This window comes from Nilaparvata lugens, chromosome 2 (assembly GCF_014356525.2).
Source record: "Nilaparvata lugens isolate BPH chromosome 2, ASM1435652v1, whole genome shotgun sequence".
Classification (NCBI taxonomy): domain Eukaryota; kingdom Metazoa; phylum Arthropoda; class Insecta; order Hemiptera; family Delphacidae; genus Nilaparvata; species Nilaparvata lugens.
In genome coordinates, this window is record NC_052505.1 from 94464286 (window position 1) to 94492064 (window position 27779).

Here is a 27779-nt window from a genome sequence, read left to right on the forward strand (position 1 = left end):
TTTGTGACATGTGAACGTAGGTTGAAACAATTACCCTCGTACAAAAATAATAATAATATACGTATGGCTTTTATTGGTGGAGAGTTCCTGACGGAAGTTCCACCTCTCCTGAATATAAAATTTAAGCCTTACGACTGTCATACTTCAGTCGGGACCGACAATTTAACGTGCCCATCCGATAACACGAGACCCTCGTACAAGTAGCCCTAAACAAGATAGTGAATATTCTTATACTTTGATATTAATGTTGCAGGACCAATCATACACCACCATGGAGCCGAGCCTAGACGAGGAAGATGAGGAGGACGATGACTTGGAGGTGGCCGAGAGGAGGGGGGCGGTGACTGGTCAGAGGCGGCCTGTGACTCTAATTGGGCCAGCAAGGGGGCCAGGTCTGCCCCCCATCAGACGTCTGCGGTTGCGGGGTGATTGGTCTGATACGGGACCAGATGCCAGACCGGAGCGGGAACCCGGTCGAAGTGGAGGTGACGTTCTTTACATCTAGATTTCAGTTCAGCTGTGTAAACGTCTTCGTTGTGTTTATTATCTGAAATTATCTAAACATTTCAAAAGTCTGGTCGTAGTTGAAAAAAGTTAATTCGTATGGCTTGCTGGTGGGAAGTCCCTTGCGAGAAGGTCCCACCGCCTGAATATATAATTTAAGCCGTCAATGGGCCTTACAACTGTCATGCAAGCCGGAACCGACAGTTTAACGTGCCCATCCGATAACACTGTAGTGATCTGGTTGAACAACTTTTGCTCATGAGAGGGTTGAACCCGGGATCTCTATGCTGCTACACAAGCACTTGAACGGCTGACGTTCTTTCATCTATACAGTTTCTGACGTTCTAGTGTTTGATTAGCAATGGTATTTTTAAAATGATAATATTTTTCTAATGATAATAAATTTAAGTATTTTTGAAATGATAATTAATTTCAATAAGGGGGTGACTTAGAAGTTGTAACTCGAATATTTTAAATGTAAACAACCATTGTGTGGTAAATCATTTTAAAGGCCTTTAAAATAAGGAAGATAGCATCAATGAAAATGTTCTATGATGCTTGTATCCAAAATGGCGGCTGATTGAATTTTTATTTTTTACTTGTACTTGAATTAGAACATTTTTCTTGTTTTGAAAAGGTCTTCAAAATGATGTACCACACAATGGGTGTTTAAATTTGAAATATTTGAGTTACAACCCCTCATTTCTTTGAAAACTAAAACGTCAATCAGCCGCCATTTCGGATACAAGCTTCATAGAACTTATAAGCATCATCTACAACAGTCTCCAACTTATTGAAGGGTTCCCATACATATGACTCAAAGCAAAACAGTTTTAATCAGAATCTGCTTTTGATTTCAGACGTGGGCCAAGCCAGACCAACTCTACACGCGACTCTGATGCAGCGCATGACAGATGTGCTCTCGCGCATGCTCAATGACCCAGCTACCAGGGCGGCACTAAGTCATGGCGGTGAAGAGGACAATCCCCCTACTGGGTTGGTATTTTACAACACTTTTATCCGCCTCAAAACATCAGTCAATCTATTTTCATGCTTTAGTAAATGTATTTTTAATATCTATTCTATTTTCATTAGTTTCCATTTTTGTGTAAGTATTGGTCAATCTGTTTTTGAGAGAATATCGTCACCAGTCCATTCCGCTGCCATCCCCCCCACAGGTTCAGCCTAAAAAGGGATGCACTGTGGATATTTTATTTGTTATCTTAAAGTGCGTACAGACTTTCGCTCTGCTCCGCAACCGAACGTCACTCGAGCAGAGCGATTGATGATCGACCGGCAAGAGTGGAACGCGAGAAGAGCTAACATCTCCCGTAACGTTCATGATCGGTTCGAATGCTGAGCGGGAGCGGAGCGATGGCGGAGCGTGCGCGGAGCGGGTTGGAGGCGCGTTTATCTGTACGCTTAAGGCTGGCCCTAACCGTTGATCATGCATAATAAACAAGCATGCTACACAGTCGTCTTAGGGTACAACCACACTGAAAGCGGAGCGGAGCGGCGCTTGGCGTGGGCGTGGTCAAAGCGTTCATGATACACACAGGAAGCGTCTGAGCGTCAAGCGTCAAGGGCCTAGGAAATGGCGTTGTCTAGTTTGTACGGACATTACTTTGTGAGAATAATTACTTGAAGTATTGGATATTAGCTTAGCCTGCTAGGACAGAGTGGGTTAAAGAAATTAACTTTAATCGTCGACTATTTGTTGAACATCACCATCTGTATAATGTGTTAAAAAAGCATGATTCCCGATTTTTACGAGTAGCATGCGAATGTCAACTTCAACCTTTGATTATATTTTGACGAGAGAGTCACTAATTGGAGGAATCCAATATCTGCTGAAGAAAGACTTGTAATTAAAAATTAATTACAAAGTTTAAAAGTTTCTGTTTCTTCAATAGTTTTTTTTTTTAATAACTCAATATTATTTGTTACAAATGGTAATTGAGTGGAATACTTCTATTGATAATACAAGCCATCTAAATTCAAAAATTATTTTCATGTTTATTTTGGACTAAAATTTTATAAAAATTGCACACGTGAAATTCTAACCTTATCTTGGACTTTGACAACTATAAATTTGGAAGAAAAATAGCACAAGGACTACCTTATTATTTTATCTACCAATCATATCACATAAGTGTCATTTTTATTGTAAATAAATAAATAACACTAAGGTAACCATATTTCATAGAAATATGAAGATAGGATTAGAATAGCCTTACTTTTGATTCCAAAGTGCAATAGATGAATGTTCTCTATCGAATAATCAAATAATAAATAAATAATTTGGAAAATAAATTCATTCATTCATTCATTCAATACACATTACAGGGAATTTGGGCAACATTTAATTTAATATACTAGTGTTCTAGATGGTAGTAGAAAATGTGGTAGAACTAGTGCATTATTATGTACAAGAGTAGACCACTAGTATGCACATTAGTAGGGCACTTGCACTTTGACGCTCCGCTCGTAGACGCTCCAAAAAACAAACCAGCTTGTTCCAAAGTTTGATGCCACGCTCCGCTCCGCTCTGCGAGTAGACGCTTCCAGTGTGTTTTAGCTTATTACTTTACATGATATTGTTCACAACGCTCCTTGATGCCACGCCACGCTCCGCTATCAGTGTGGCTGTACCCTTACATTGTTGTGTCATCACATCACAGCAAAACGCTTCGAGCAACATTTTTTGAGGTTATCTCCAATTTTCGTTGTTTATTCTATCTTCGCTGCTCTATCTGAGGATACAATAATTCAAGTTACAGATGCAAAATTGTTTTGAAGAATCCTATAAAGAAATGTGATGAACTATCAGAATAGTTGACCGAAGCGAAGCTGAGGTCTTAGTTTCGACTCGATCGGATTTGTCTGTTTGTACCGCAGTTACAGTCGCAGTTATTGTCCGATTTGGATGAAATTTGGTATGCAAGCTCTTTGAAACAAGGCGCAGAAACGTATGTGTAACGATTTTTGATGAGACCTGGGTTTTTTGTAATATTTAAAAAACCGAAAACTAACCTCCATCCAGAAAGGATGTGTCTTTGAAGATACAGCAATTTATTTTCATACTTTTTCGCATCTTTTGTTACGAGCACATGGTGGTCGAGTCGGTTAGACCGTGGTTTCACACACTGTGGGACCCAGGTTCAAATCTCGTTCCTACCAATTTTTTTTTTTGCAGATAATACTAACATTGTTTTATCTTATTCTAATAATATAAATTGATTTATCAAATTCATTGGATAAATTAGTTAGAAAAAATTCTTTATTGTATTGGAGTCCAATACTAAAGTTGAAGAGAAAAATTTGTATGTAAAGGTATGAAGGTAATTTTTTTTTCCTACAGTTACGTTGAAAAGTGGCCATTGCTGCACTGATTACAGAACACAAAGAACACTTTTCCGCTCTAGTGCGGGAATAGTATATTTCGCACCTAGGGCCGAAAATGAGACTTTTCCGGCTCGAAATCGGGTTTCAAGTCCGAGGCCGTAGGCCGAGGACTAGAAAAGATTGAGAGCCGGAAAAACATTTTTGCCCATGGTGAGAACGTTATTTTTCGCTACACAGAAAAATAAACAATATAAATATGAGAATAATTGTTTATTAGGCACTTCCGAAAGCAAAACAGGAAGGTCATAGCTCTAGCAAATCTGAGGTAATCTGAATATCAGGAAATTGTCCAAGTATTTTTATTTTTAATTCTGATTTGTCTAAATAACCTAAAATATTATGTTCAATTATGTAAGAGGTTGAGTTATACTTTTTATCTTCCAAATGACAATAAGATGATATTATTATAAATGTTTTGATTCTCGAATAATAAACACAAATAATGAAAAGTTTTTAATCAGCTGTTTTAGCACACTTGAAATTTGGCCAATCTGAATGTCAATGTCAACAATGCTTGTTGTCGACTTCGGAAGTTTTAGGTTAGAAGTTCTATCCCACTCTGAAAATCGAATTTCAATAGTTTATAACATATATCTTATCTGTATTTTATTCATCCAAATAGAATGATATAGTATCTTATTGCAGAATACCTATTCAATTCTAGAAGCATAAACTGATTCCGTTTCATAAACCATTTTGTTAAAATCACATCAAATCAGAATCAGCTGACTTCAAGGTTATTTTACAGCCCTAGGGCCGTGAACTTTTACCGGCCTGGTCAGAAAACAATCTTTTCGGCCTCCATATGACGCATGAAAACCAGCTCATTACATCCAATCTTTTCTGCACTCCAGATTTGCAACATGGCAACGCAAAATACTTAGTAGGTTATATGGAGCAACAGTGCAGCAAAATCAAAATGAAGTTGGTAACAGTGACTGCTGTGGCTGCTATAGTGAGCAGAGGTGCAACGAAGCACAACGCGCTAATTATAAATATATATATTATAACCAAGGACAACATTTTTATTCAATTTGACAATAAATTAAGGTTTTTATCAATAATAAATCACACAGAAAAACATTTGATGCATTTCAGGCAATTTTACCCATAATTACCCACTTTTCATATTCAATGGTAACTGTAGGAAAAACTTAATGTGAAATACGTGCGCAAAGTTCCTCTGCTGCACTCAAGAAACCATTCCGCCCTCGCCTACGGCTCGGGCGTAAACGTTTCTTTCGGTGCAGCAAACTGTCACTTTGCGCACTAGTTGCACAAATAACTATTGTGTAGTTGAGAAGTTGATATTATGGTAATTTTTTACATTAAATTAAAAATACTAAGAAATCTTTAAAACCACATATTTATTGATACTTAGAAAGACCGGTTTCGGTAATTACACCATTGTCAATCTCTGATAAACTCTGATAAAGACCGAAACCGGTCTTTCTAAGTATCCATAAATCTGTGTCTTTTTACGATTTCTTAGTCTTTTCATTTGAAAGGTAAGTATTGATATAATGGTACCTCCTTGATAAGTCCGGTGTCCCTGGAAACAGTGTCTCTAGCACTTTCAATGGAGAAAATAATAGATGACATGGCTAAATCTTCACAATATACTGTACTTACTGTACTGGCCATTATTAGATTGAAAGATGTATTCATGAGCGAGGTCTACTGTTCGCAGAACTACTAGTATTCAATCAAAACTTCTTCAATTTCCTAATTTAGTTTCAAATTGTCCAAATATAATACATAGGTTATGTTAATTGTTGAATTTAACTGATAACTGTGTTTTGTTTTACTCAAATTGAAAATGTTTTCTCTGTTTTTGAACTATTCAATTTTAAATTTATTTATTTCACACACAATAGTTGATTGGAAAACATTGTTTGGTTTTTCAGGCCGTCAGAGGTTGACGTGGGGGCGGGAGGAGAGGAACTGGTTCTGCCCTTTGTGCATAGTGGGGAGAGACTGGAAGAAAACCCTCTCAATATGCTCATCACTCCTGATCGCTCGCCCGTTCATGTCAGTTATTTATTTATTCATACATTGAAACATACAATATCATTCTCAACTATGAATGATTGGGAAAGGAATAACAGGCTTAGAGTAAACGTCCACTGGAACCGTATTCAACCGATCCGTTCGGCCAAACAAGACTGTGAAACAACTTTAGGTTAGGAACACTTTGTTGTCTCAGCTCGGCTAGTTAGTTCGGCCGGATAGAGCCGGAAAATCCTATTCAATTCGGATCAAAAAATTGATCGGCCGGAGACGGCCGTGCTCGGCCGTATGAACCTGTTGCAATGGACGAGCATCGATTCCTTTCCTTGGGGGATCGTTCAGACGAGTTCGGTAGTTTTTGGCCGTTGCTAGTTCGGACGAAAACGGTTCTAGTGGACGGCCAACCTTAAAGCCAAAAACTGTTCCTTTCCCAAATTTAGATTGAAATTGTCCAAAAATTGGTTATGTTACACCTCATGATTTTTGTCCAATTTGAATCCAAAATATTCATAAACTAGGAATTTAGAATTTATCTCGTCTTGTAATTTCGAATTGTGTAGATCTGAAGATTCAAGCCGTGTCCACACTGAACAAATGTTCGACATACATGTTCGGCAAACATGTTTGTTGAGGAGCTCAGGGACAAACATTTTAAAAAGTTGGACAATCATTGTTTGTCAAACAAAAAATTACTGTTTTTCCAAACATTTTCAGTGTTGACAGCTGCAAAACTAAAACCTGTTCTCCTTACTTACAAGTATTTTGTTTGGTGACTTGTCCACACTGACACGGGCAAACATTGTTTGTAATAAAACTTGCCCAAACTGTTTCAACAAACATGTTTGTCGAACATTTGTTCAGTGTGGACACGGCTTAAGTGAGTGGTATTGAGTAGGCTATATTTGTGAGTAGTGAGTACAGTCTGGGTCCTGTAGCTTTGCCTATCGGCGGAGGGCCACTAGAATACAATACTACCCGTTCAAAAACATCGATCATCTTTGAAAATGTATCTTTCCATAAGCTACAGATGCTCTTTTGTATATTGTCAAAAGCAACGTGTTGCATCTGAAAAGACACACAAGGAGCTTTAATGTATCTTTCCATAAGCAACAGATGCTCTTTTGTATCTTCTCAAAAGCAACGTGTTGCATCCGGAGAGATATGCAAGGAGCTTTAATCTACCTTTCCTTAGGCAACATATTCTCAACATAGCGCTATCTGCTTCGTCGAATAGACAAGGATAGCGACACCAATCTCAATCATTATAATGCTACTAGCCGTCAGGCTCGCCCCCTGGACCCCCGACTGGATTGTCCAAGATGAGATCAGGGGGCACGCTTCGCTCGCCTGCATTTTTCATTTGAGCATGCCTCGTTCCATCAGAAAATCAAAGCACTGAGAGAGCGCAGAAAAGCTGAGAAAACGTTGAAAAAACGCTGATTTTGGGCGTATCTTTGGCGTTATGTCAAATTCCTTGTAACACAACATTATTACACCCCAGCTGAGCTTCTGTAGTAAATTTGAACATTTTCTGTTAATTTGTTCTCAATAAAGCTGAGAAAGCGCAAAAAACGCTGGAGAAACGCAGATTTTGGGCGTATCTTTGGCGTTATTTCAAATTCCTTCTAACACAACATTATTACACCCTAGCTTAGCTTCTGTACTAAATTTGAACAATTTCTGTTCATTTGTTCTCGATAAAGCTGAGAAAATACTAAAAACGCTGGAAAAACGCAGATTTTGGTCGTATCTTTGGAAATTTTTCCAAATCCGTTCTTAGTGCGCCTCTAAAGGGCCAACTGAACATACCTACCAAATTTGAACGTTTTTGGCCCGGTAGATTTTTAGTTCTGCGAGAGAGTGAGTCAGTCAGTGAGTGAGTGCCATTCCGCTCGTATATGTGAGGATTATAATAGATTATAATATTGACCTCACTATAGTTTAGCTATCATATACTTGTAGTTTTCATTTATATTCCAAATAAATTAATGAATGGAAGTATAAAATTGAATGAATTAACCAATGAATACTCATTGGTACAAAATGAAGAAAACTTTGACTTCTTCATGAAAAATGAACACTCAAGTCACCCTATTAAAATACTTCATGTCATATTATTTATTAATTAAATATTATTAATATTTCGGCCTCAACGTCCATTATACTATATCTATTATTATTATAGACTAGCAGGAAACCCGTGCTCCACAAGGTTCAAATTGAAAACTTGACAATCTGAAATCTTGGAGAACTGGAAATAGGCCTATAACCATCCTCGGTAAATCTATATGCAAAATTTCAAGTTGATCAGTTGGGTAGCTCAGACGTGGATGATGCGTCATTTGTGAATTTCCTATCCCGTGCGTGTGTATAAGCCAATTCTTTCCTTGAATTATACTTTACAGGGTGTCTGATAAGTCACTCCCTATTTTTATACAGCTATAATTTATTTATATTTATGAACCAATTGTGCTAGAACTACATTTTGTTAGATAGAGCTCTCCTTGAAATTGTGTGCTCATCCGTTGTGTGCGTGCCGAGCATAGCAGGCGTAAAACCGTGCTTTAAAGGTACACATAACAGCGGCTATTATTGTGTTTATATAAGAAGTTTAAACATCAACTTTATTCATCAAGAACAGCGCTACAAGTTGATATAAATTTGAAGTCTATAGAACGAACATTAAATGTGAAAAAGGAGTTTAAAATGCATAAAAAATTTTTTTTCAGATTTTCAAAAACAAAGTTGACGTGATTTTTGCTTTATTAAAGAGGAGACTTGCATATTTTTCTCAAATTTTTCTGATCAGTAGTTTTTGTAGGGCATGTGTACCATCTGCCTCCAAAAAGTGACTTTTGAAGCCCTATTGTTAGCTAACAGAAGCTGATAAAAATATTCTAATTGCATAGATTATGTCCTAAGAACCTGTCCAATAGATTAGAAGAAGAAAAAAAAATAAAAAAAAATATTTAATGCACAACCTTAACAACACCAATTTTCATTTGTTTAAGTTTATAAATGCCCCCTCTCTTGACTGTGGAAGAAAGAGCCAAAATAGCAGCTCGTTATGAGGTCTGGGGATCTGTGGTACGAGTGTTGGTGGTGAAGGATGAACGAGGGATCCATGCAACATTGGAAGCAAAAACACTGAGATCTTTCTTAAGAATCGTTGCAACAGAGTAACGTGAAAGACCACTTTCACGAGATCCTGGACGCAGTGATTTTTTAGGGCTCCTCATGAACATTTCGAAAACTCTGTCAACATTCTCTGCTGTCCTTGACGTTGATGTCTTCCTGATCGTCTTGCATCTGCGACAGTCCATGTTGTTAGTAATTTGGAATGGAAATTTTTAACAGTTTTTGCATCCAGTTTTGCATGGATCCCTCGTTCAGCCCTCCACCACCTTTGTACTCGCACCACAGATCCCCAGACCTCATAACGAGATGCTATTTCGTCTCGTTCTTCCACAGTCAAGAGAGGGGGGAATTTTTAAACTTGAACAAATTAAAATTGGTGTTGTTAAACACAACCTCAAGGAGTGCCCTATCTAACAAATGTAGTTCTAACAAAATTGGTTCATAAAAAAAGAAAAGGGAGTGACTTATCAGACACTCTGTAGATTATGAAACAATATAACACTTTCTAATTAATTACCGATGTTTTCAGGCTTCAGAAAGCGCCACGGACATGGTGTGGACTGACGATGTGAATACTAGTCAACAATCAGCTGTTCCCTCCACCTCCTCCTCATCCCCCTCCACCTCCTCCTCAGCCTCTACCTCCCCTCCCTCCCAGAAGCAGCCGCCGCCAAGGAAGTACTCCCTCCCTTCCTTCAAGACCATCTACTCGGTCTACACCAATACAGCTGATCCTCTTCCCCCCTCCGCTATGGAAAGGGGTGTTGTCAATACGAGCGCTGTTGCCACGTCTGGCGGGTGCTGCAGGTATGCAACTATTCATTCATTCATGTACTAGTAGGTAACCCGTGCTCCGCAAGGATCTAATTAAAACTGAGAACTTGGCCAACTGAATGCTATCAAAATCACTTCATTTATATGGGCTACTTTATTCAAATTAATAAAAACAATATAAAACTTGTAGTACCCTTTTTCATTTAAAACATTTCAACGACTAGTTTCGAAAGAAAATTCAACTTGAAAATGGCCAAAGTAGGTCGGAACTAGTCGTTGAAATGTTTTAAATAAAATGGGGTACTACAAGTTTTATATTGTTTCTATTAATTTGAATGCTATTAATATGCCGACACCAAATATGTGTAAGGGCTACAAGAAATAAACTACTCGATGCAAATGATAACAAAAATGAAAGAACGAATAACTTACACTTTTAGGGCCGGTTTCCGAGCTCGGCATTTAAGTAAGTTCTAGACTTTTAACAGCTGGAGACAGAAAATTGGCTTTCCAAAACGGGGTGTAGTCTCAGTAAGTAGTTGCAGCAAGATAAATCTTTATTTTCTCATTTCTATAATTGGAAACGTTTTTCCTTGACGAAATGAAACATCCTAAATAAATCTTTATTTTCTCATTTCTATAATTGGAAACGTTTTTCCTTGACGAAATGAAACATCCTAAATAATTCAAAATAGCTGAACCTTTACACTATTTTCTCTTTAATTTATTTTGTGTTCAATTTTATAGTTTTTCGAAATTTAATTTGAACGTGACTTTCACTATGACTACGTCTACCCCGTTTTGGAAAGCCAATTTTCTGTCTCCAGCTGTTTAAAGTCTAGAACTTGGCTAAATCCCGAGCTCGGAAAGCGGCCCTTAATTATGCTATAGGCATTAGGCTATTTCGAATGAAAAATATATTTGAAAATCAATTAAGCTAACCAAAAAACTAGCTTTCAAGATATATGATTTTTCAAATAAAACTATAAAACGCTACTCGCTTGGCTAAGAAATTTCAACTTTTGTGGTCGGATATAATCGAATGGTTCATGAAAATCACCTACTTTTCGAGATGCTTCTCAGCTTGGCTCCACTGATAGTTCACGCAATTTTAAAATTAATATATAAAAAAATTAAACTATCTGAACTAATGTGAACTGAATAACAACAAGACTTAACCTATTTCGGACTATGTGTAACCTTAACTAAATTTGGGAGAGGAATAGCACTAGGATACCTTATTTTTTCTCTCCCTATTATTTCAATGATGTACTTATTTTATGAATCAATAAAGCATAATGAGTCGGCTCAAACCTGTCTTCACTAATACTACACCCTTTTTTTAAACTGCCCCAACTGTGACAGAAAAAGCTGTATTATGAGAAAAGACAAGCCTATCCTCACCACCAGTTCAGACGGACTTCACTATGAGTCCTATCAAACGAGCTCTCTCAAAGAATATAATTTTTTGGGGTATAAATAAACTATCAGTCAATGGTAAACATGAAAGTCGCCTCGAGTATACGTTAATATTTTCTATCTATCGCCCGAGCGCACTTTTGTTATTAAAAAGAAAAAGATGTTTAAAGTTTTTATTAAAAACAAACAAATAAACAACCTTCCTGTCAATAACAAGTGAAATACTGTTCATTGAATTATTATTTGAAACTCCAAGATCCTGATCAATATGAGATAAAATATACAGAAAGAGTCATATGTATGGGAACCCTTCAATAAGTTGGAGACTGTTGTAGATATAATACTGTAACTTTTTCAATATAAGTTATTGGTCAAATACTCTATCTTTTGACTTACAACAGTATTTCAACCCCTCATAAGGGGGTGACTTAGGGGGTTGTGATCAAATATTTTAAATGTAAACACCCATTGTGTGTTACATCATTTTAGTTTTTACATGAAACTTCAATCAGCCGCCATTTTGGATACAGATATCATAGAACATTTTTATTGATGCTATCTTTCTTGTTTTGAGAAGGCCTTTGGTACCACACAATGGGTGTTACATTAAAAATATTTGAGATACAACCCCTGATTTCTTTAAAAACTAAAACATCAATCAGCTGCCATTTTGGATACATCTATCATAGAAATTTTTATTAATGCCATCTTTCTTGTTTTAAAAAGGCCTTTAAAATGATGAATCGCACAATGGGTGTTTACATTTGGAATATTCGAGTAACAACCCCTAAGTCACCCCACTTATGAGGAGTTAAAATTCAGTTGTACGTCAAAAGGAAGAGTATTCGACCAATAACTTATCCTGAAAGTTACAGTATTATATCTACAACAGTCTTTAACTTATTGAGGAGTTCCCATACAAACATATGACTCACTCTTAATTCCTTAATTCCTCCTTCTACATCCATGACCAGGGAACTGGGTAGATGGCGTCGAATGGTAAGATGACAGGTCAAACTATATTGTCCTTGTGAGCATTAAAATACTCATTGACTGAGTAGAATGGGTTCCTCTTCAGCCAGATCTCAACTCGGTTTTTAAAAGCAATACCCTGCAGTTTCTTCACACCAACAGGCAGGTCATTGTATAGGCGCAGTGCAAATATGGGGAGGAGTCTTTTTCTCTGTTGGTTCTGCAGCGCGGTATGTCAATGTCAAGTCTCCTCCTTGTAGCGTGCACATGACGATCAGCCCTCAGCACATGACTGCCCTCGGTGTCCCTAACATGCAGCAGACTCAACAGTATGAACTGGTTGAAGACCGTAAGGATGCCCAGGTCAATGAAGATAGGCCTACAGTGCTCACGATGCCCTGCTGAGGTGATCACTCGAAGTGCCTTCTTCTGGAGCATCAGCACACTCTTGCAGCCCGCTGCATGCCCCCACAGCAGGAGTCCATACAGCAGATGGGAATGGAAAAGGGCAAAGTATACCATCACCATATCTTTCCTGCTGAGAAGGGCTCTGAGTCTACGCAGCAAGTAGATTACTCGTGCCAGCCTGGTGCAAACTCCATCAATATGGCCTGCCCATGTCAATTTTGAGTCAATGACAAATCCCAGGAGTTTCACCACTGATTTATGGGCAGAGTCTGTTTCTCTCAAACCACTGCTTGGCATCATCAAAAACTCGCTGAGCCTGCAAGCCAGCTTGCTCAACCGTCCGCCCCCTAGAGTAAATTGTGGTGTCATCCGCAAACATCAGCACCGGTCCAAGAAGCCCAAGATCATTGATCATAACCAGGAAGAGTAGTGGGCCCATCACCGATCCCTGTGGCACACCATGATCCACCTGCATAGGCTGTGAGAGAGCACCTCCAATGGATATGATCTGCTTCCTTCCAGTCAAGTAGGATCTGAGGGTCACAAGCACCTCACCACCCAGTCCATACCCAGCAAGCTTCTCAAGAAGAATTCCATGAGGCACAATCTGAGGCACTCTGTATCCATATGACCAGGTGACAAAATCTTGAAGAATTTGAAATAGGTCTATAACCATCCTCGGTAAATTCGTCTATTTCCCATTCCGTACATGTTTAAGCCATTTCATTCTTCTATATATTATATAATAAAGATAATTACAGAAGAAGAAAGATTATATAGATAGAAGAATAATAAGAAGATGAAAGATAAAACCGTTCAATACACTATTCTATAGTCAGGTCCACGTTAAAATGGCAGTGTTTGATTGGCAATGGTATTGCTATCTTTGTCTATCATTCTTCAAAGCGGATAGCGCTATCTCTTTCTCGCTTTGTTCTGTTGCCAGATCGTCTTTTAACAATGTAGAATTAATTATTAGCAAAATATTTCTTCCTAATTATGAAAATTCATTATGAATTTATTGAAAAATATAACTTCACGCTTGATAAAATACAATTGGTTATTTTAAACGTGAATAAACAATTAATATTACATCAATAAACCTGTATTAGCTACCGTCTATTTGACAATTGGCAAGACAGAGGATCGGCAACGTTGTTCTCCTATCTTTCTCCACTGCCATTATAACGTGAACCTCACTATATCTATGACTACTCTCAATCAAAGCTAGCTTGATATAACAAACTGGAATCATGACAAATTGAAAACTGGACGTAATGGAATATTGAAGAATTGAAAATAGGCATATAACCGTCCTCGGTAAATAAGGAATCTATATGGAAAATTTCAAATTAATCAGTTAAGTAGTTCAGACGTGATGATGCGTCAATAGTTATTTGTGCAACTAGTGCGCAAAGTGACAGTTTGCTGCACCGAAAGAAACGTTTACGCCCGAGCCGTAGGCGAGGGCGGAATGGCTTCTTGAATGCAGCAGAGGAACTTTGCTCACGTATTTTTTCATTAAACTTTTCCTACAGTTACCATTGAATATGAGAAGTGGTTGATTAAATGATTATGGGTAAAATGATGGCTGAAATCCATCTAATGTTTGTGTGTGTGATGCTGTTATTAATAACAACTATAATCATTAAAAATTAATAATAATGTGGAACGAATGTCAGCTGATAGGCTTCCTCAAAGAATTTTCAAGTATAAACCGGTAGGCAAAAGAGACATAGGCAGGCCACGAAAAAGATGGCAATGTTCATTATATTTATTATAAAATGAAAACAGTAGATTGTAGTGATGCTTATGATGATATTACATTAGATTATATTGGTGTTATTAATTTATAGATATTTTATTTATTATTATTTTTTTTATTCTAATTACAAGCTGAATGTGAGTCTGAACAGGCAATAGCCTAATCCCTGATTGAAAGAAGAAGAAGAAGAATTAATAATCCAATTGAAGTTGAAAATTCTCAGCCAAAGTTCTCATTTTTATTCATTCAAGAATCAGAAAAAAACAGATAGAACAAAAAATTCGCCACCAGTTGATTGGCTGAACCGAGCTGCAAGATGGCTGAACCGACAAGCGCGCGACCTAGCGGGAAGAATCGTACCTAAGTTTGTTTCATCCAGCTAAAAACTACAGAAACAGGATTCAGAAATTTAGACTTTTGCTCAAATTACCGAGAAAAATGCTCAAAGTAAACTGAAAAATATTTATAAAAATAACATAGACAACAGAGAATATTTATTGTAGTATTCTTATGTTTTTTATTTATATGGATATCGAACGGTAATCATTTAACCTCAAAATTCGAATTTTATAATGTATATTGCTAATTTTCTCATGCTTGCAGTTGAATAATATAATTATTATTGATAATTATTATCAATAGAAAAGAACTATTATTTATTATTAAATGATGAGATTTCGTAAACAATGATTATTTAATTATGATTTAGATGAACATTATTCTTGTTTTGGATTTCTAGATTGGGATTTTATCATAAATGTAGGGTAGCCATTGAAATGATTCCTATCTAAATCTAACCACAGTCATTGTTACCAACGTAATTTTTGTTTTCGTGCACTAATCCTCTATATAACCCCTAAACTATTTTGTGTTGCCATGTTGCAAATCTGGAGTGCAGAAAAATTTTTTCCCGCACTAGAGCGGGAAAGTGATTCTTTGCGTTCTGTAATCAGTGCAGGAATGGCCACTTTTCAAGGTAACTGTAGGAAAACATAATTTTCCTATCCCGTACGTGTATAAGCCAGTTCTTTCCTTCATTATAGTATAGATAATTCAATTTACAGATTCGTTACTGCCGACACCTCATCTGCAGTTCCTATGATAAATGTGGATGAACCTTCCACTTCCTCTGCCTCCTCTTTGTCTCCAATCAATTTCTCATTTGTTTCAATCATTATGGGGAATATCATGGACATATTACACATCAATATCAGTTTTTAAACATTCTGGGAACATGAAACGTGGTCAATTGTCCGATTAAAAATTTACCCGGTAAAAAGTTTCGCGTCTAATGTGAACAATTTTGACACAATCATTATCTACCAGAAACTAGTTCCAGTAACAAATTCCTGCCCCACAGTCGAAGCCTGGTAAATTATGACAGTTCACATTAAAGAGCTCTCATTGGTCGATTAAATTGTAGTCTGCTTGCTTCTCTGCGCGCGCAGGCTAAACAAGCTATCTTCTGCTTTCCCCACATTTTAGAACCATTCTATTGTTTATTGAACTACTAGTATTTTTGTGAACTATAGACCTCACACAGTTAAAAACCACAGCCTCCACTAATACTGTCCATCAGAGTGAATTATGTCCTGTCCTGACGTGTCGGCGAGATATCAGTGTGTAAACAACTAATGGCTGTTTGGTTGGTTGTATGGACAATAATTATTAATATTGATTATTTAAATTATTAGCATTACAATGCTAATATCTTGTTGTAATCAACAACTATGCTATCATCAAAAGCTTATCGAGTTGAAAGCAGAGAAAAGTCGGGAGAATAATAATAAGCTACTCCGAGTTATCAATATTGCATGCCTCATTGCTTGCAATTAATATTCCACACAACATCTGACGTTTTACTAAGTTACATTGAGATATTAATTGCATGCAATTAATAATCCACTCGACAGCTGATTCATGATGAATAATATTCTAAAGTATGATTTTTACGGTAATATTGGGATTCGAAGGAGACTCCTTTTTCTTTTGTATTATCCTTAAAATGCAAAATTTCAAAAAAGCTTATGTAAACATCGACGCGAAATTCAAAAAATACCTGTCGAATTTCATAAAAATCTATTGCTGCGGTTCGCTGTAAATGCGGAACATAAAGAGAAATGCAAAACCGTCGACTTGAATCTTAGACCTCACTTCGCTCGGTCAATTATGGAAAATCTACCTGTCCTGACAACATATTGATAAAAACAATAATAATAATAAAAATTTTTTTCCATTTAAAACATAGCAAACCTAGAACATATAAAGTATTTGCTTTCTCCACATTTTAGAACCATTCTATTGTATATTGAACTATTATGAAAAATCAACCTGTCCTGACAGCATAGTGGTAATAATAATAAAAAATATCCATTTACAACATAGCCAACCTAGAACATAAAAGTATTCATTGCTCTGTTACAGCCAACATTGCACCAGCACCAGCTACTTGATTTGAATCTGTACTATTGCTTTAAATCATAGAATTAATTCAATAATTGAAATAATTTACCACTTTTTCGTGTTCCCAGACCGTGTCCAATATTAATAATTTTTTTAATTCAAATTACAGTGTTGCCGCCTTGACCATTAACTGCTCATCAGCTGTTCCTGTAATAAAGTGGACGAACCTTCCACTTCTTCTCAAATCAATTTTTTTCATTCATTATGGAGAATATAAAAAACATATCACAATTATATTTTTTTTTCTATTTTTAGTAATTATTTTTTCAATTCAAATTACAGTGAGTAATTAATATTAAACGAAAATCCAAATTAAATGCTGTAAATCACCCCGAAGACTTCTGCTACTGCAAATATTGGCAACAGGGTTAACAGCTATAGTGAGATCCACGTTATGATGACAATGTTTAGCAATGGTATTGATATCTTTGTCTATCATTTAACAAAGCGGATAGCGCTATCCCTTTTTCGAATTGCTCTGTTGCCAGATCGTCTTTTAACAATGTAGAATTAATAACTAATTAACAAATATTTAAACTTAATCATATTAACTCATTATGAAATTATCGATAAATATAATTCCTTGCTTAATAAAATATATTGATTTTTCAAACGAATAATATTACATCGATAATCCTGTATGAGCTACCGTCTACAGTAGGCATTGACAAGACAGAGGTTCGGCAACATTGTTCTGCTATATTTCTTCACTGCCATTATATCGTGGACCTCACTATAGATGGAAATTCCATGACAGCTGCTATCCGAAAACTATTCCCAGTAAAAGAAGTCTTCGGGGTGATTTACAGCATTCAATTTAGATTCTCGTTTAATAATAATTATTATTCATTGATTAGCATTTGAAATAATGCAATTTCTCATTAATTTTCATCAAATTACAGTGTTGCCGCGTCGACCGCCACCTCATCTGAAGTTCCTGGCATAAATGTGGATGAACCCTCCACTTCTTCGGCCTGCTCCTCCACTGTTCCTCCTTTTGTTCCTCCTCCTTCCTCTTCTGCTCCTCCTCCTTCTTCTGCTCCTCCTCCTTCTTCTGCTCCTCCTCCTCCTTCTTCTTCGTCTGATTCTGCTTCTGAGCCAATGGCAGCAGGCGGTAGTGGAAGTGGGAGCTCTCCCACCGATCAGGAGAATGTTTCAAATCTTAAAGATCAGCTGTATACTATGCGTCACGGATTCATTGAGAAGTATGAAATGCTTTCGAACAGTGTGTTTTGGTCTTATTTACTTGTTGATTGACTGCTTTATTGATGCCGATTACAATACAATATACTGGCTTATACACTTAGCTGAGTTTCACCAAATACACATTAACGCATCGCTTAGTAATCTCCAGTTAACACTAACTGATAACTCCAACGATAGATTAAGGGTGAGTTTCACCAAATTCACGTTAACGTTTCGCTTAGTAATCTCCAGTTAACAGTAACTAATGACTTAACAGTAAAGAACAGATCAGTTAACAGTAACTGATGACTTCAACGATAGATTAACGGAGAGTTTTACCAAATACACGTTAACGCTTCGCTTAGTAATCTCCAATTAACACTAACTGATGACTTCAACCATAGATTAAGGGAGAGTTTTATCAAATACACGTTAACGCTTCGCTTAGTAATCTCCAGTTAACACTAACTGATGACTTTAACGGTAGATTAAGGTGAGTTTTACCAAATTCACGTTAACGCTTCGCTCAGTAATCTCCAGTTAACACTAACTGATGACTTCAACGATAGATTAACGGAGAGTTTTACCAAATACACGTTAACGCTTCGCTTAGTAATCTCCAGTTACCACTAACTGATGACTTCAACGATAGATTAACGGAGATTTTTACCAAATACACGTTAAAGCTTCGCTTAGTAATCTCCAGTTAACACTAACTGATGACTTTAACGATAGATTAAGGCTGAGTTTTACCAAATTCACGTTAACGTTTCGCTTAGTAATCTCCAGTTAACACTAACTGATGACTTCAACAATAGATTAAGAGTGAGTTCCACCAAATTCACGTTAACGTTTCGCTTATTAATCACCAGTTAACACTAACTGATGACTTCAACGATAGATTAATGTGAGTTTTACCAAATTCACGTTAACGTTTCGCTTAGTAATCTCCAGTTAACACTAACTGATGACTTCAACGATAGATTAACGGAGAGTTTTACCAAATACACGTTAACGCTTCGCTTAGTAATCTCCAGTTAACAGTAACTGATGACTTTAACGATAGATTAACGGAGAGTTTTACCAAATACACGTTAACTCTTCGCTTAGTAATCTCCAGTTAACAGTAACTGATGACTTTAACGATAGATTAACGGAGAGTTTTACCAAATACACGTTAACGCTTCGCTTAGTAATCTCCAGATAACACTAACTGATGACTTTAACGATAGATAACGGAGAGTTTTACCAAATACACGTTAACGCTTCGCTTAGTAATCTCCAGTTAACACTAACTGATGACTTTAACGATAGATTAAGGGAGAGTTTTACCAATACACGTTAACGCTTCGCTTAGTAATCTCCAGTTAACACTAACTGATGGCTTAACGACATTTAATTTCACTAACGAAAACTAATGCCACGTTACTAAACGAGAGATAAGAGTAGATCAGGGTGGCATGACACTTGTTTCACGTTGTAAGCATGTAAAACCTAATCTAGAAAATCAAACTAGATTCCTTAACCACCCACTCGTTTTGTTTACTAGTAATTGAGTAGATATTAGCCTACAAATTTTAGTAATTGATAATATTTGTAGTGCAGATTTTTAGTTGTATAATTTAGTAAATTCAAATTTGGCTATAGTGTTTTAATAATTTTTCTATATATTTTTTTGTAAATGATAGTTTTAGTTAGGCCTAATCAAATTTCAAAAGCTAAAGGATGTCTTCAAGCCATTGGGTTGCCTAAAGCTAACAAGAAAAAAGGACCCAACATTCACGAATAGTAAGAAAACGCATTCTCAGTCTTATTGAGAATTAATATAATAAAAAACTGTTTAATGTTAAAAGCTGGAAATAAATAATTATTGAAATAACCATTGATTATTAATAATTATTGATTAATTAATAAATAAAATAATAATTAATAATTATTGATTAATAATATAACCTTAACAAATTACTTTCAACATGACAGTAAACAGAACGCCGCCATTCTTTTCTTAACGACAGATTATAGATGTTAACTGACCAATGATGGCAGGAGTCATGACAAACGCCAGAAATCGGTTCACTCAGTGTATCGAGAATGGGGGACGTAATCCCGCTGATTTGATATTGAAACAAAACTTTATATTTGTGTCTTCATTACAAAAAATAAATACAAACTTTCTGATTCATACGAAGTGTTTTATTCACTTGAAAAAAAAGAAGTTTCGCTGCCGCACTCTGTACTTGGATCTATCACATCAACACCTTATCGAGGAGGATCTTTGCCACAATGCATCAGTTCAAGAGGTTGAGGAAGTTTTTTCCAACCAACCTTCGTGTAACGCTTGTTCGAATTCTTGTCCTGGCCATTGTGGACTATGGCAGCATGGTGTACAATGACATGACTGGGGAGCTTAATATGAAATTGCAGCGTGCATTGAACTATGCAGTTAGGTTCATATATGATGCAAGAAGGGATGACCATATCCACCTTTCTATAGGAGACTGCAATGGCTGAAACTGAAGGACCGGAGACAATACTTCATATTATGTCTTGTATATCACCTAGTTGTCGATGGCAAGGGCCCGCTGTATCTGAAGGAGAGATTCACCCCTCTTGCGCACATCCACCACAGAAACACACGGCAGCACCAGTATTTCCTACAAATTCCACTCCACCGCACAGTTATGTACAACTCCTCTTTTACTGTAGTAGCGCCCCGACTGTGGAACAATCTATCACCTGAGTTGATTTTCTCACCAAGCTTCTATTTGTTCAAATCGAGGCTTCTGTCATCAATAATAAATGATACATTAGCATAAGGTTATTATGATTGGCAGGGTTTGGTGCATTCTGCATTCACGCTCTCATTTCATTGCCCCTATTTCATGCACAGTTTCATTATTACTTCTCTTTTTTTATTAAAAGTCTGATCACACTGTTTTGTGATAGGACCACCTTCATAGTTTATCTATCACCTATTTCATCTTCCCTCTATTGTATTTTATTATGAACTTCAATCTTTCATGGTATACTTTCTTGATAAGCTTCACTCCACATGGATGCAAATAACAACTTTAGTTTGCTAATGTGATAATACTTTAGTTGGTGTTGATGGCTCAATATGTAAAATATTATTTTCTTCAATATTTGTAATTGATTAATACTGATGCGGAACTGAAAATAATTATTTATTTCTTAAGTTTTATTAAATTTTATAATGCCAATTTTTGTAAATGTTACCATAGGCAACAGCCTAGTAACAATTGTCAATAAATATCTCATCTTATCTTACTTGTCTGTTTAGACAAAGCAGATAGCTCTCTCCTTTTCCAACTACGGACTCAACTGAAATTCCAATAATAAAGTTGAATTATTACCGATACAACTGAATTGATTTGTTAACCTTTATAACAAACTAATGCTTATCAGATATTAATGATCAATATTTATTTATTCATTCAATTATACACATTTATTCATTGAAATTTTCTCAAAAATATAATGCTCATTGAAGTTTCTCCAAATAAATTAACACTATTCATCTATTGCTCAATAATTATACACAATTATCCATTAAAATATTCTCAAATAAGTAATGTTCATCGAAGTTTCTCTAAATAATCTGATATTAATTATCAACATTCATTCATTGATCCATGATTATACACAATATTAACAATATAATGTTCATTAGAGGTTCTCTAAATAATCAATGTATTGGATTTCATTGGATTGTATTGGATTATCAACATTCATTCATTGATCCATGATTATTCACAATTATCAATATGATGTTCATCAAAGGTTCTCTGAATAATCAATGTATTGGATTTCATTAGATTGTATTGAATTATCAACATTCATTCATTGATCCATGAATATACACAATTATCAATCTAATGTTCATTAAAGGTTCTCTAAATAATCAATGTACTGGATTTCAGACATGGTACAGAGCCAATGGTGAACCTGCATTACTCAGAGAAGGGCTCGACAACATCCAGGATCACAATGTGCGTGGCTGATGAAGTCAACAGGGAAGTGGCATCTACATCCACCTCTGCCTCCACATCCACCTCTGCCTCCACATCCACCTCTGCCTCCACAACCACCTCTGCCTCCACATCCACCTCTGCCTCCACATCCACCTCCACATCTTCATCTAATCCTCCTAGTCAAGGTTTGTCAAATGGTTTCTGAATAATAAATTCTTGCTATACTCATTCAATTTATTCTTAGTATATACAGGATGTCCTACGAAAGGTGTAGTCCAGTCAAATGGTCGTTTTTCAGGAAACAGCCCCGAAAGAATTTTTCTCGACGGTTCTATTGAGGGGCGCTGAATTTGAATCCGACATTTACTGACACGCCAGAGGGCGCTTCACACCCAAAAACCCCAAAAATTTCGAACTTTTTTCGAATTTCTCATTCAATCTCGAATACCTTGAGTTTCTCAAGAAAAATCATTCTCGACAAAATTGAAGAAAATAGAATTTCCAATAAATTGACAAGATGCATTGGGACAAGAGGCTAACCTCAAAAACAGTTGAAAGTTCCTAATCAATTTAAACTAAAAACCAACAATTCAGCTCCTAGTTGGAATCTAAATACTATTATTCTGTCTGTGTTATTTTACTATTCAAAGCCAAGCAATGTCCCTTGGAAAATATTACAAATAACACATCATGTTGTTTTCTCTATAATGATAACAGCAGATGAATTTGAAAATTGGTGAACTGGAACTCCACAAAATGGCGATTTTGCAATGCATCACGGGATTGTGTCATGACCTGTATTTATAGACATTGATTCAATATATTTATACTATATAGGGTGTCCCACGAAAGGTGTAACAGCTGAAGACCAGATTCCACATGAAATTTGCAACAAAAAATGGATCAATTTAATAAAAACTATAGTGAGGTCAACGTTATAATTGCAGTGAAGAAAGATAGGAGAACAACCTTGCCGTTCCTCAGTCTTGTCAATGACTTCTATAGATGGTAGCTGATACAGGTTTATTGATGTAATATTAACTATTCGTTCTCGTTTGAAATAATAAATTATATATTTAATAAATTAAGCAAGAAATTATATATTTCAATAATTTCATAGTGAATTTTCATAACCAAGATTAATTTTTTTATTAATTATATTTCTACAGTGTTAAGAAGCGATCTGGCAACAGAGCAAAGCAAGATAGAAAGAGCGCCATCAGCTTTGTCGAATGATAGAAAGGAATAGCAATACAATTGCTAGTCAAACACTGTCATTATAACGTGGACCTCACTATAGGCTTGTCGACTATTGTCTATTACCACTGTTTTGCAGTGGTTAAAGTGTAAAAACGGCTCAGTATGAGAGAATATCGGCTTGAGTTAACAGTGAAATTTGCTACATAAACGTCCTATACCATGGGATATCTTCTTATGCTATCTTTTCTCTATGATTGAAGCTATCGGTTCAATGGTCTCTTAAGCTGCGTTTATACCAAAGTTATCAACAAAATGTTTATTTTTCTGTCCTTATAGATTCTATTAGATTGAACTGAACTTGACAAACACATATGTTCATCATGTGTATGATAAGTTATGTTCAATCTAATAGAATCTATAAGGACGGAGAAATAAACATTTTGTTGATAACTCTGGTGTAAACGCAGCCAGCTTTAGGGTGTTGGCAACCGGACCTTGGATTAGTGAAGTATTTTCTTATTAGAAAATCATCCATGTTTTCAATTAATGTTTTTTTAGATTAGTAATGTATTTCCTTATTAGAAAAGTATCAATTTTAGTTTGTATTCACATTACATCTTGTTTTTGTATTATTTTTTCTATGTGGAAATAAATTTGAATTAGAATTTGTGTGTCAATTTTTTGTTTATTTTCTAGGTGCCATTGCTGCTAGTCCATCAACATCATCATCATCGTCATCGTCATCATCAGCTGATGTCAAACTGCCTGTTCACCCTGAATACTTACATAACAACCCATTGAGTGAGTGATTCATTCATTCATTCATTCATTCATCCATCCATTCATTCATTCATTCATTCATTCATGTTTCAAAAACAAATCATTTCACTTATTCACGCTCTAACTTCCTCCAGTGATTTAATGCTAAGTTATCTAAATTAAATTGAATTTATTTGATTTAGTTATCTAAATTTGGGAGAGAAATAGTACAAGGTAGAAAAACGTAGTTTTCCTCCCCCGAGGGGGAGTAACTAGTTACAAATTACAAGAAATCACTTATCTCAGGATTTGAAGAAGCAATTCATAAGTCTATCTCCCTCAGAAGTCTTCCATTTAAATTATCTTTTATAAAAAGAGCAGGTATCACATTAATTAGCTTATGCACAATATAATCAAACTGTTTTCTACAAATGGATAGAACTGCATTGTGTGATTCAAAGGTAATGGTTGAGAGGTACGGAGATTGTAAGGTGATATACGGATGTTGAAAAGTTCTCTATGTTTATTTATTCATTTATTTACATAAATAAACATAGAACATTTTTTAACCTCCGTATATCACCTTACAATCTCCGTCCCTCAACCATTACCTTTGAATCACACAATGCAATTCTATGATTCATGTCCAGAGGGTAAGTTGCAAGGAGCGTTAACCTGATACGAAAGCTGGCTGGCACAAATTGGTGATCTGGAGCTGCTTGCCTAAGAATTTCATCTCCAGCACTTATTTTTGGGTGCATATTGTAACCACTTTGATCTTCGTCGAAAATCAATGAAACAAAAAACTGGATGCCCAACTGAACAGTGCACTGAGAATCATTCCAGGCACAATAAGACCGACTCCTTTTCCATGGCTTCCAGTTTTAGGCTTCTTTCACAACAGTGCGGTGCAGGCCCGGATCGGATCGGATGAAAATGTTTTGACCAATGAATCTTATGAATCATTTTTGATTGTACATATTATGCAAATCATATTTGCTCTGAAGCTCCTCAATCTCACTGCACTTTTCAATCATCCACTGATCCATAGCCTCTCTGATCTTGTTGCGAATTGTTCTCTGCAAGTTGGTGTATTGCACATGATCCCGTCCTTTGCATATTCGTCTCTGGTCTATAAGGTTCAAAATGTCACTTGTCATCCATTGTTATGAGCTTACTCCTTCTCAGCCCGCAAATGTTCAAGTATAATGAGCACCAATACATGTCAACATCAATTTCAAGAGACTGAATTTAGGCTTTGGCTGTAGCCTAACTTTATATATTTTCAATATTTTTGTTCATTGTAGGTTAGTATGATTAGGCACACATAACCAATTAACCATTAGCCATAAACTAGATTCAACAGATTGGAGTAATCTTCATCAAACAAACCTTGTTTGAATTTTATATTTCCATTTTATTCTTATGTTCCTCATTTTTTTAAGTAATGACCATTGTAGCCTATATGGCCATTCTGTATATTTTCTATCTTATTTCTCAGGGTTTTCTGGTACATAATATAATATTATAACCATTATAGGACTGTGTATTGAATTCAGGACATTGGAATTCAACTTGTTACTATCGAAACTTGTGTTAAACTTCATTCTGCTGTAATTTTGAAAGGTTTAAAATATAACCTTTCAAGTAAATTTTTAATTTTTTCTCAAATATAGTTTGTCAAGCTCAATGCCAAAGATATGATAGACAGAAGACAGAGTAACAGACCAGCTGTAAAGAGTGGTCATTTGAAGAGAAAAATAATAAATAACAATATAAAAAAATTTCTTTATCCCTTTTTATTTTAAAAAATTAAATAAAAAAAACCTAGAAACTAACTAAAAAGGTGTGTATATTTTAATATTATAATGTATAATATTTATTACTTTGGTTATAAATATTGCCACCCATTATTTAGGAGCTCTAGACTACTAAGATTAGGTTAAGAATGTTTCTGTATCCTCATTCAAGGTACCTAGAATAGATAATGTATTCTAGGTACATTGTCCTCATTCCTCAGTGCAGCTGATGATGCGTTGATAAACGTGAAACCATGGTAATGTTTTAAAGTTTTTAATATTTTTTTAGTGAAATTTGACAATATCCTTGTTTTCTTATTATTAGAGTCTTATGAAGTTATTCACACCGTAGCGGGTGCACCCGGACAAACCAAAACCTCTGTCTGGGAGCAAAAATCACCCGCATGTGACAAAACTTCCAATGCGGGCCCGTATCGGATGGCACATTTCTACATTGGCTCTAAAATACGTGTTCAGACCTGTGCGTTCCGGACTGGTTTCGCCCGGATGTGAATCACATAGTTTGTTGGTGCTAACATATTAGCCGGAGGCCAGAGTACTTAATTTAACCTATGTTAGTTAGAGTTTGTTGGGAATGGGATAGGTTAAATTAAGTACTGCATAAGGTGGCCTCCGGCTAATACGTAAGTACCTTTTTATTTTTTGCACAGACTATTTTTTTTTTATTCAAGTAAGTCACAATACATCTGGTTATACACGAATCTACAATAAATTACAGTACAGCAGCTAATTATGCAACAATTTCACATATTAGAGAACTTATTAATTACAATGAAGATTGAATGCAACATTAGAATATTGATAATACAGTATTGTAATGTAACTACATAATCAGCGGTGTTTCAACAATGAGTAAATGATAATTTCAATGAATAAATATACACCCTACTATAAATTATATGAGTTGGGGTATAAGTAATTAGTTGCTTATTGCGTGTTATAATTACTATTTACAAACTTCATTCACTGATATGGATTATAGTTATTTTATAATAAAATTAGTAAAAATTTATAATAAACTATAAATCCAAGTATTCATCTCTGAACTTACCTTAAAGTGACAATCAGTCTTCCTAAGGGAGGAATACTCCTTCTATGCTTCGTATTTTTCTTCAAAAGTTGCACTTCAATCTGAAACAGTTCGTCAAATTAATGTTGCAGTAGAAATTCTACAGAAGTTGAAGAACTTCTCTCCGTCACCCTGAAGCTGCCACCATAACACCATCGATTGGTCTATCTGCACACACCGCGTGCATCCAAATGTTTCTGTCGCGGGAGTACTCTCTTTTCACTGTTTTCAGATACAACATATAGAGAATAGCCACTCCCCTTTTATTCAGTTTACATGCAGACACTGTGACTTCTGAACACAAACTGAAACATTAATTAATTTTAATTTTGGCATGGAAACGCCCGGATCCGGGCTTCTGGTGTGGTGTAAAAGGGCCGTCCGGGTCGATTTTTCGGGCCCGGAACCGGGCCTTCGGTCCGGGCCCGGACCGCACTGGTGTGAGAGAAGCCTTAGTCAATATAGCCCCAACACAGCTTCATAGAGAACAGCACCTGATTTTCATCTCATCGATTTTATTATTCACATGGATGTTCTAAATTCTCTTGAATTTCCAATTCTAATTTATCTTTTGAATATTTCAGGACCTGAGGCCATAGTAGCTGAAGATACACTGAGGGGGTAAGCATAATTTGCAATAATCTATAATAAAGGAAAGAATTGGCTTATACTACACGTACAGAATATGAAATTCACAAATGACGAAACCTCGATAAATCAATAATCAATATGCAAAATTTCAAGTTAATCAGTCCAGTAGTTCAGGCATGATGATGCGTCAAACATCTCCTATCCCGTACATGTATAATCAATTCTTTCATCTATTATATTGTAAATATATCCTTTTATTGTTTTCATGATTGTCTGACAAGGTTCATGCATATTTTTTACATGCC

General features: G+C 36.0%; 1 protein-coding gene across 3 annotated transcripts in view; it reads left to right on the forward strand.

Annotated features, from left to right (window-relative positions):
* The first annotated feature begins 252 nt into the window (after positions 1 to 252).
* LOC111052678 (DDB1- and CUL4-associated factor 6) overlaps positions 253 to 27779 on the forward strand; it is a 62172-nt gene continuing 34645 nt past the window's right edge. The window contains exons 1-8 of one of the 3 annotated variants that reach the window (XM_039422152.1): positions 253 to 485; positions 1365 to 1500; positions 5817 to 5940; positions 9587 to 9864; positions 17761 to 18063; positions 21985 to 22220; positions 23932 to 24036; positions 27468 to 27504. In XM_039422152.1, the coding sequence (XP_039278086.1) occupies positions 272 to 485; positions 1365 to 1500; positions 5817 to 5940; positions 9587 to 9864; positions 17761 to 18063; positions 21985 to 22220; positions 23932 to 24036; positions 27468 to 27504 (1433 nt within the window). In that variant the 5' untranslated portion in view covers positions 253 to 271. The remainder of the gene's footprint in view (positions 486 to 1364; positions 1501 to 5816; positions 5941 to 9586; positions 9865 to 17760; positions 18064 to 21984; positions 22221 to 23931; positions 24037 to 27467; positions 27505 to 27779) is intronic. The other 2 variants (XR_005570586.1, XR_005570587.1) reach the window with 2 other exon arrangements.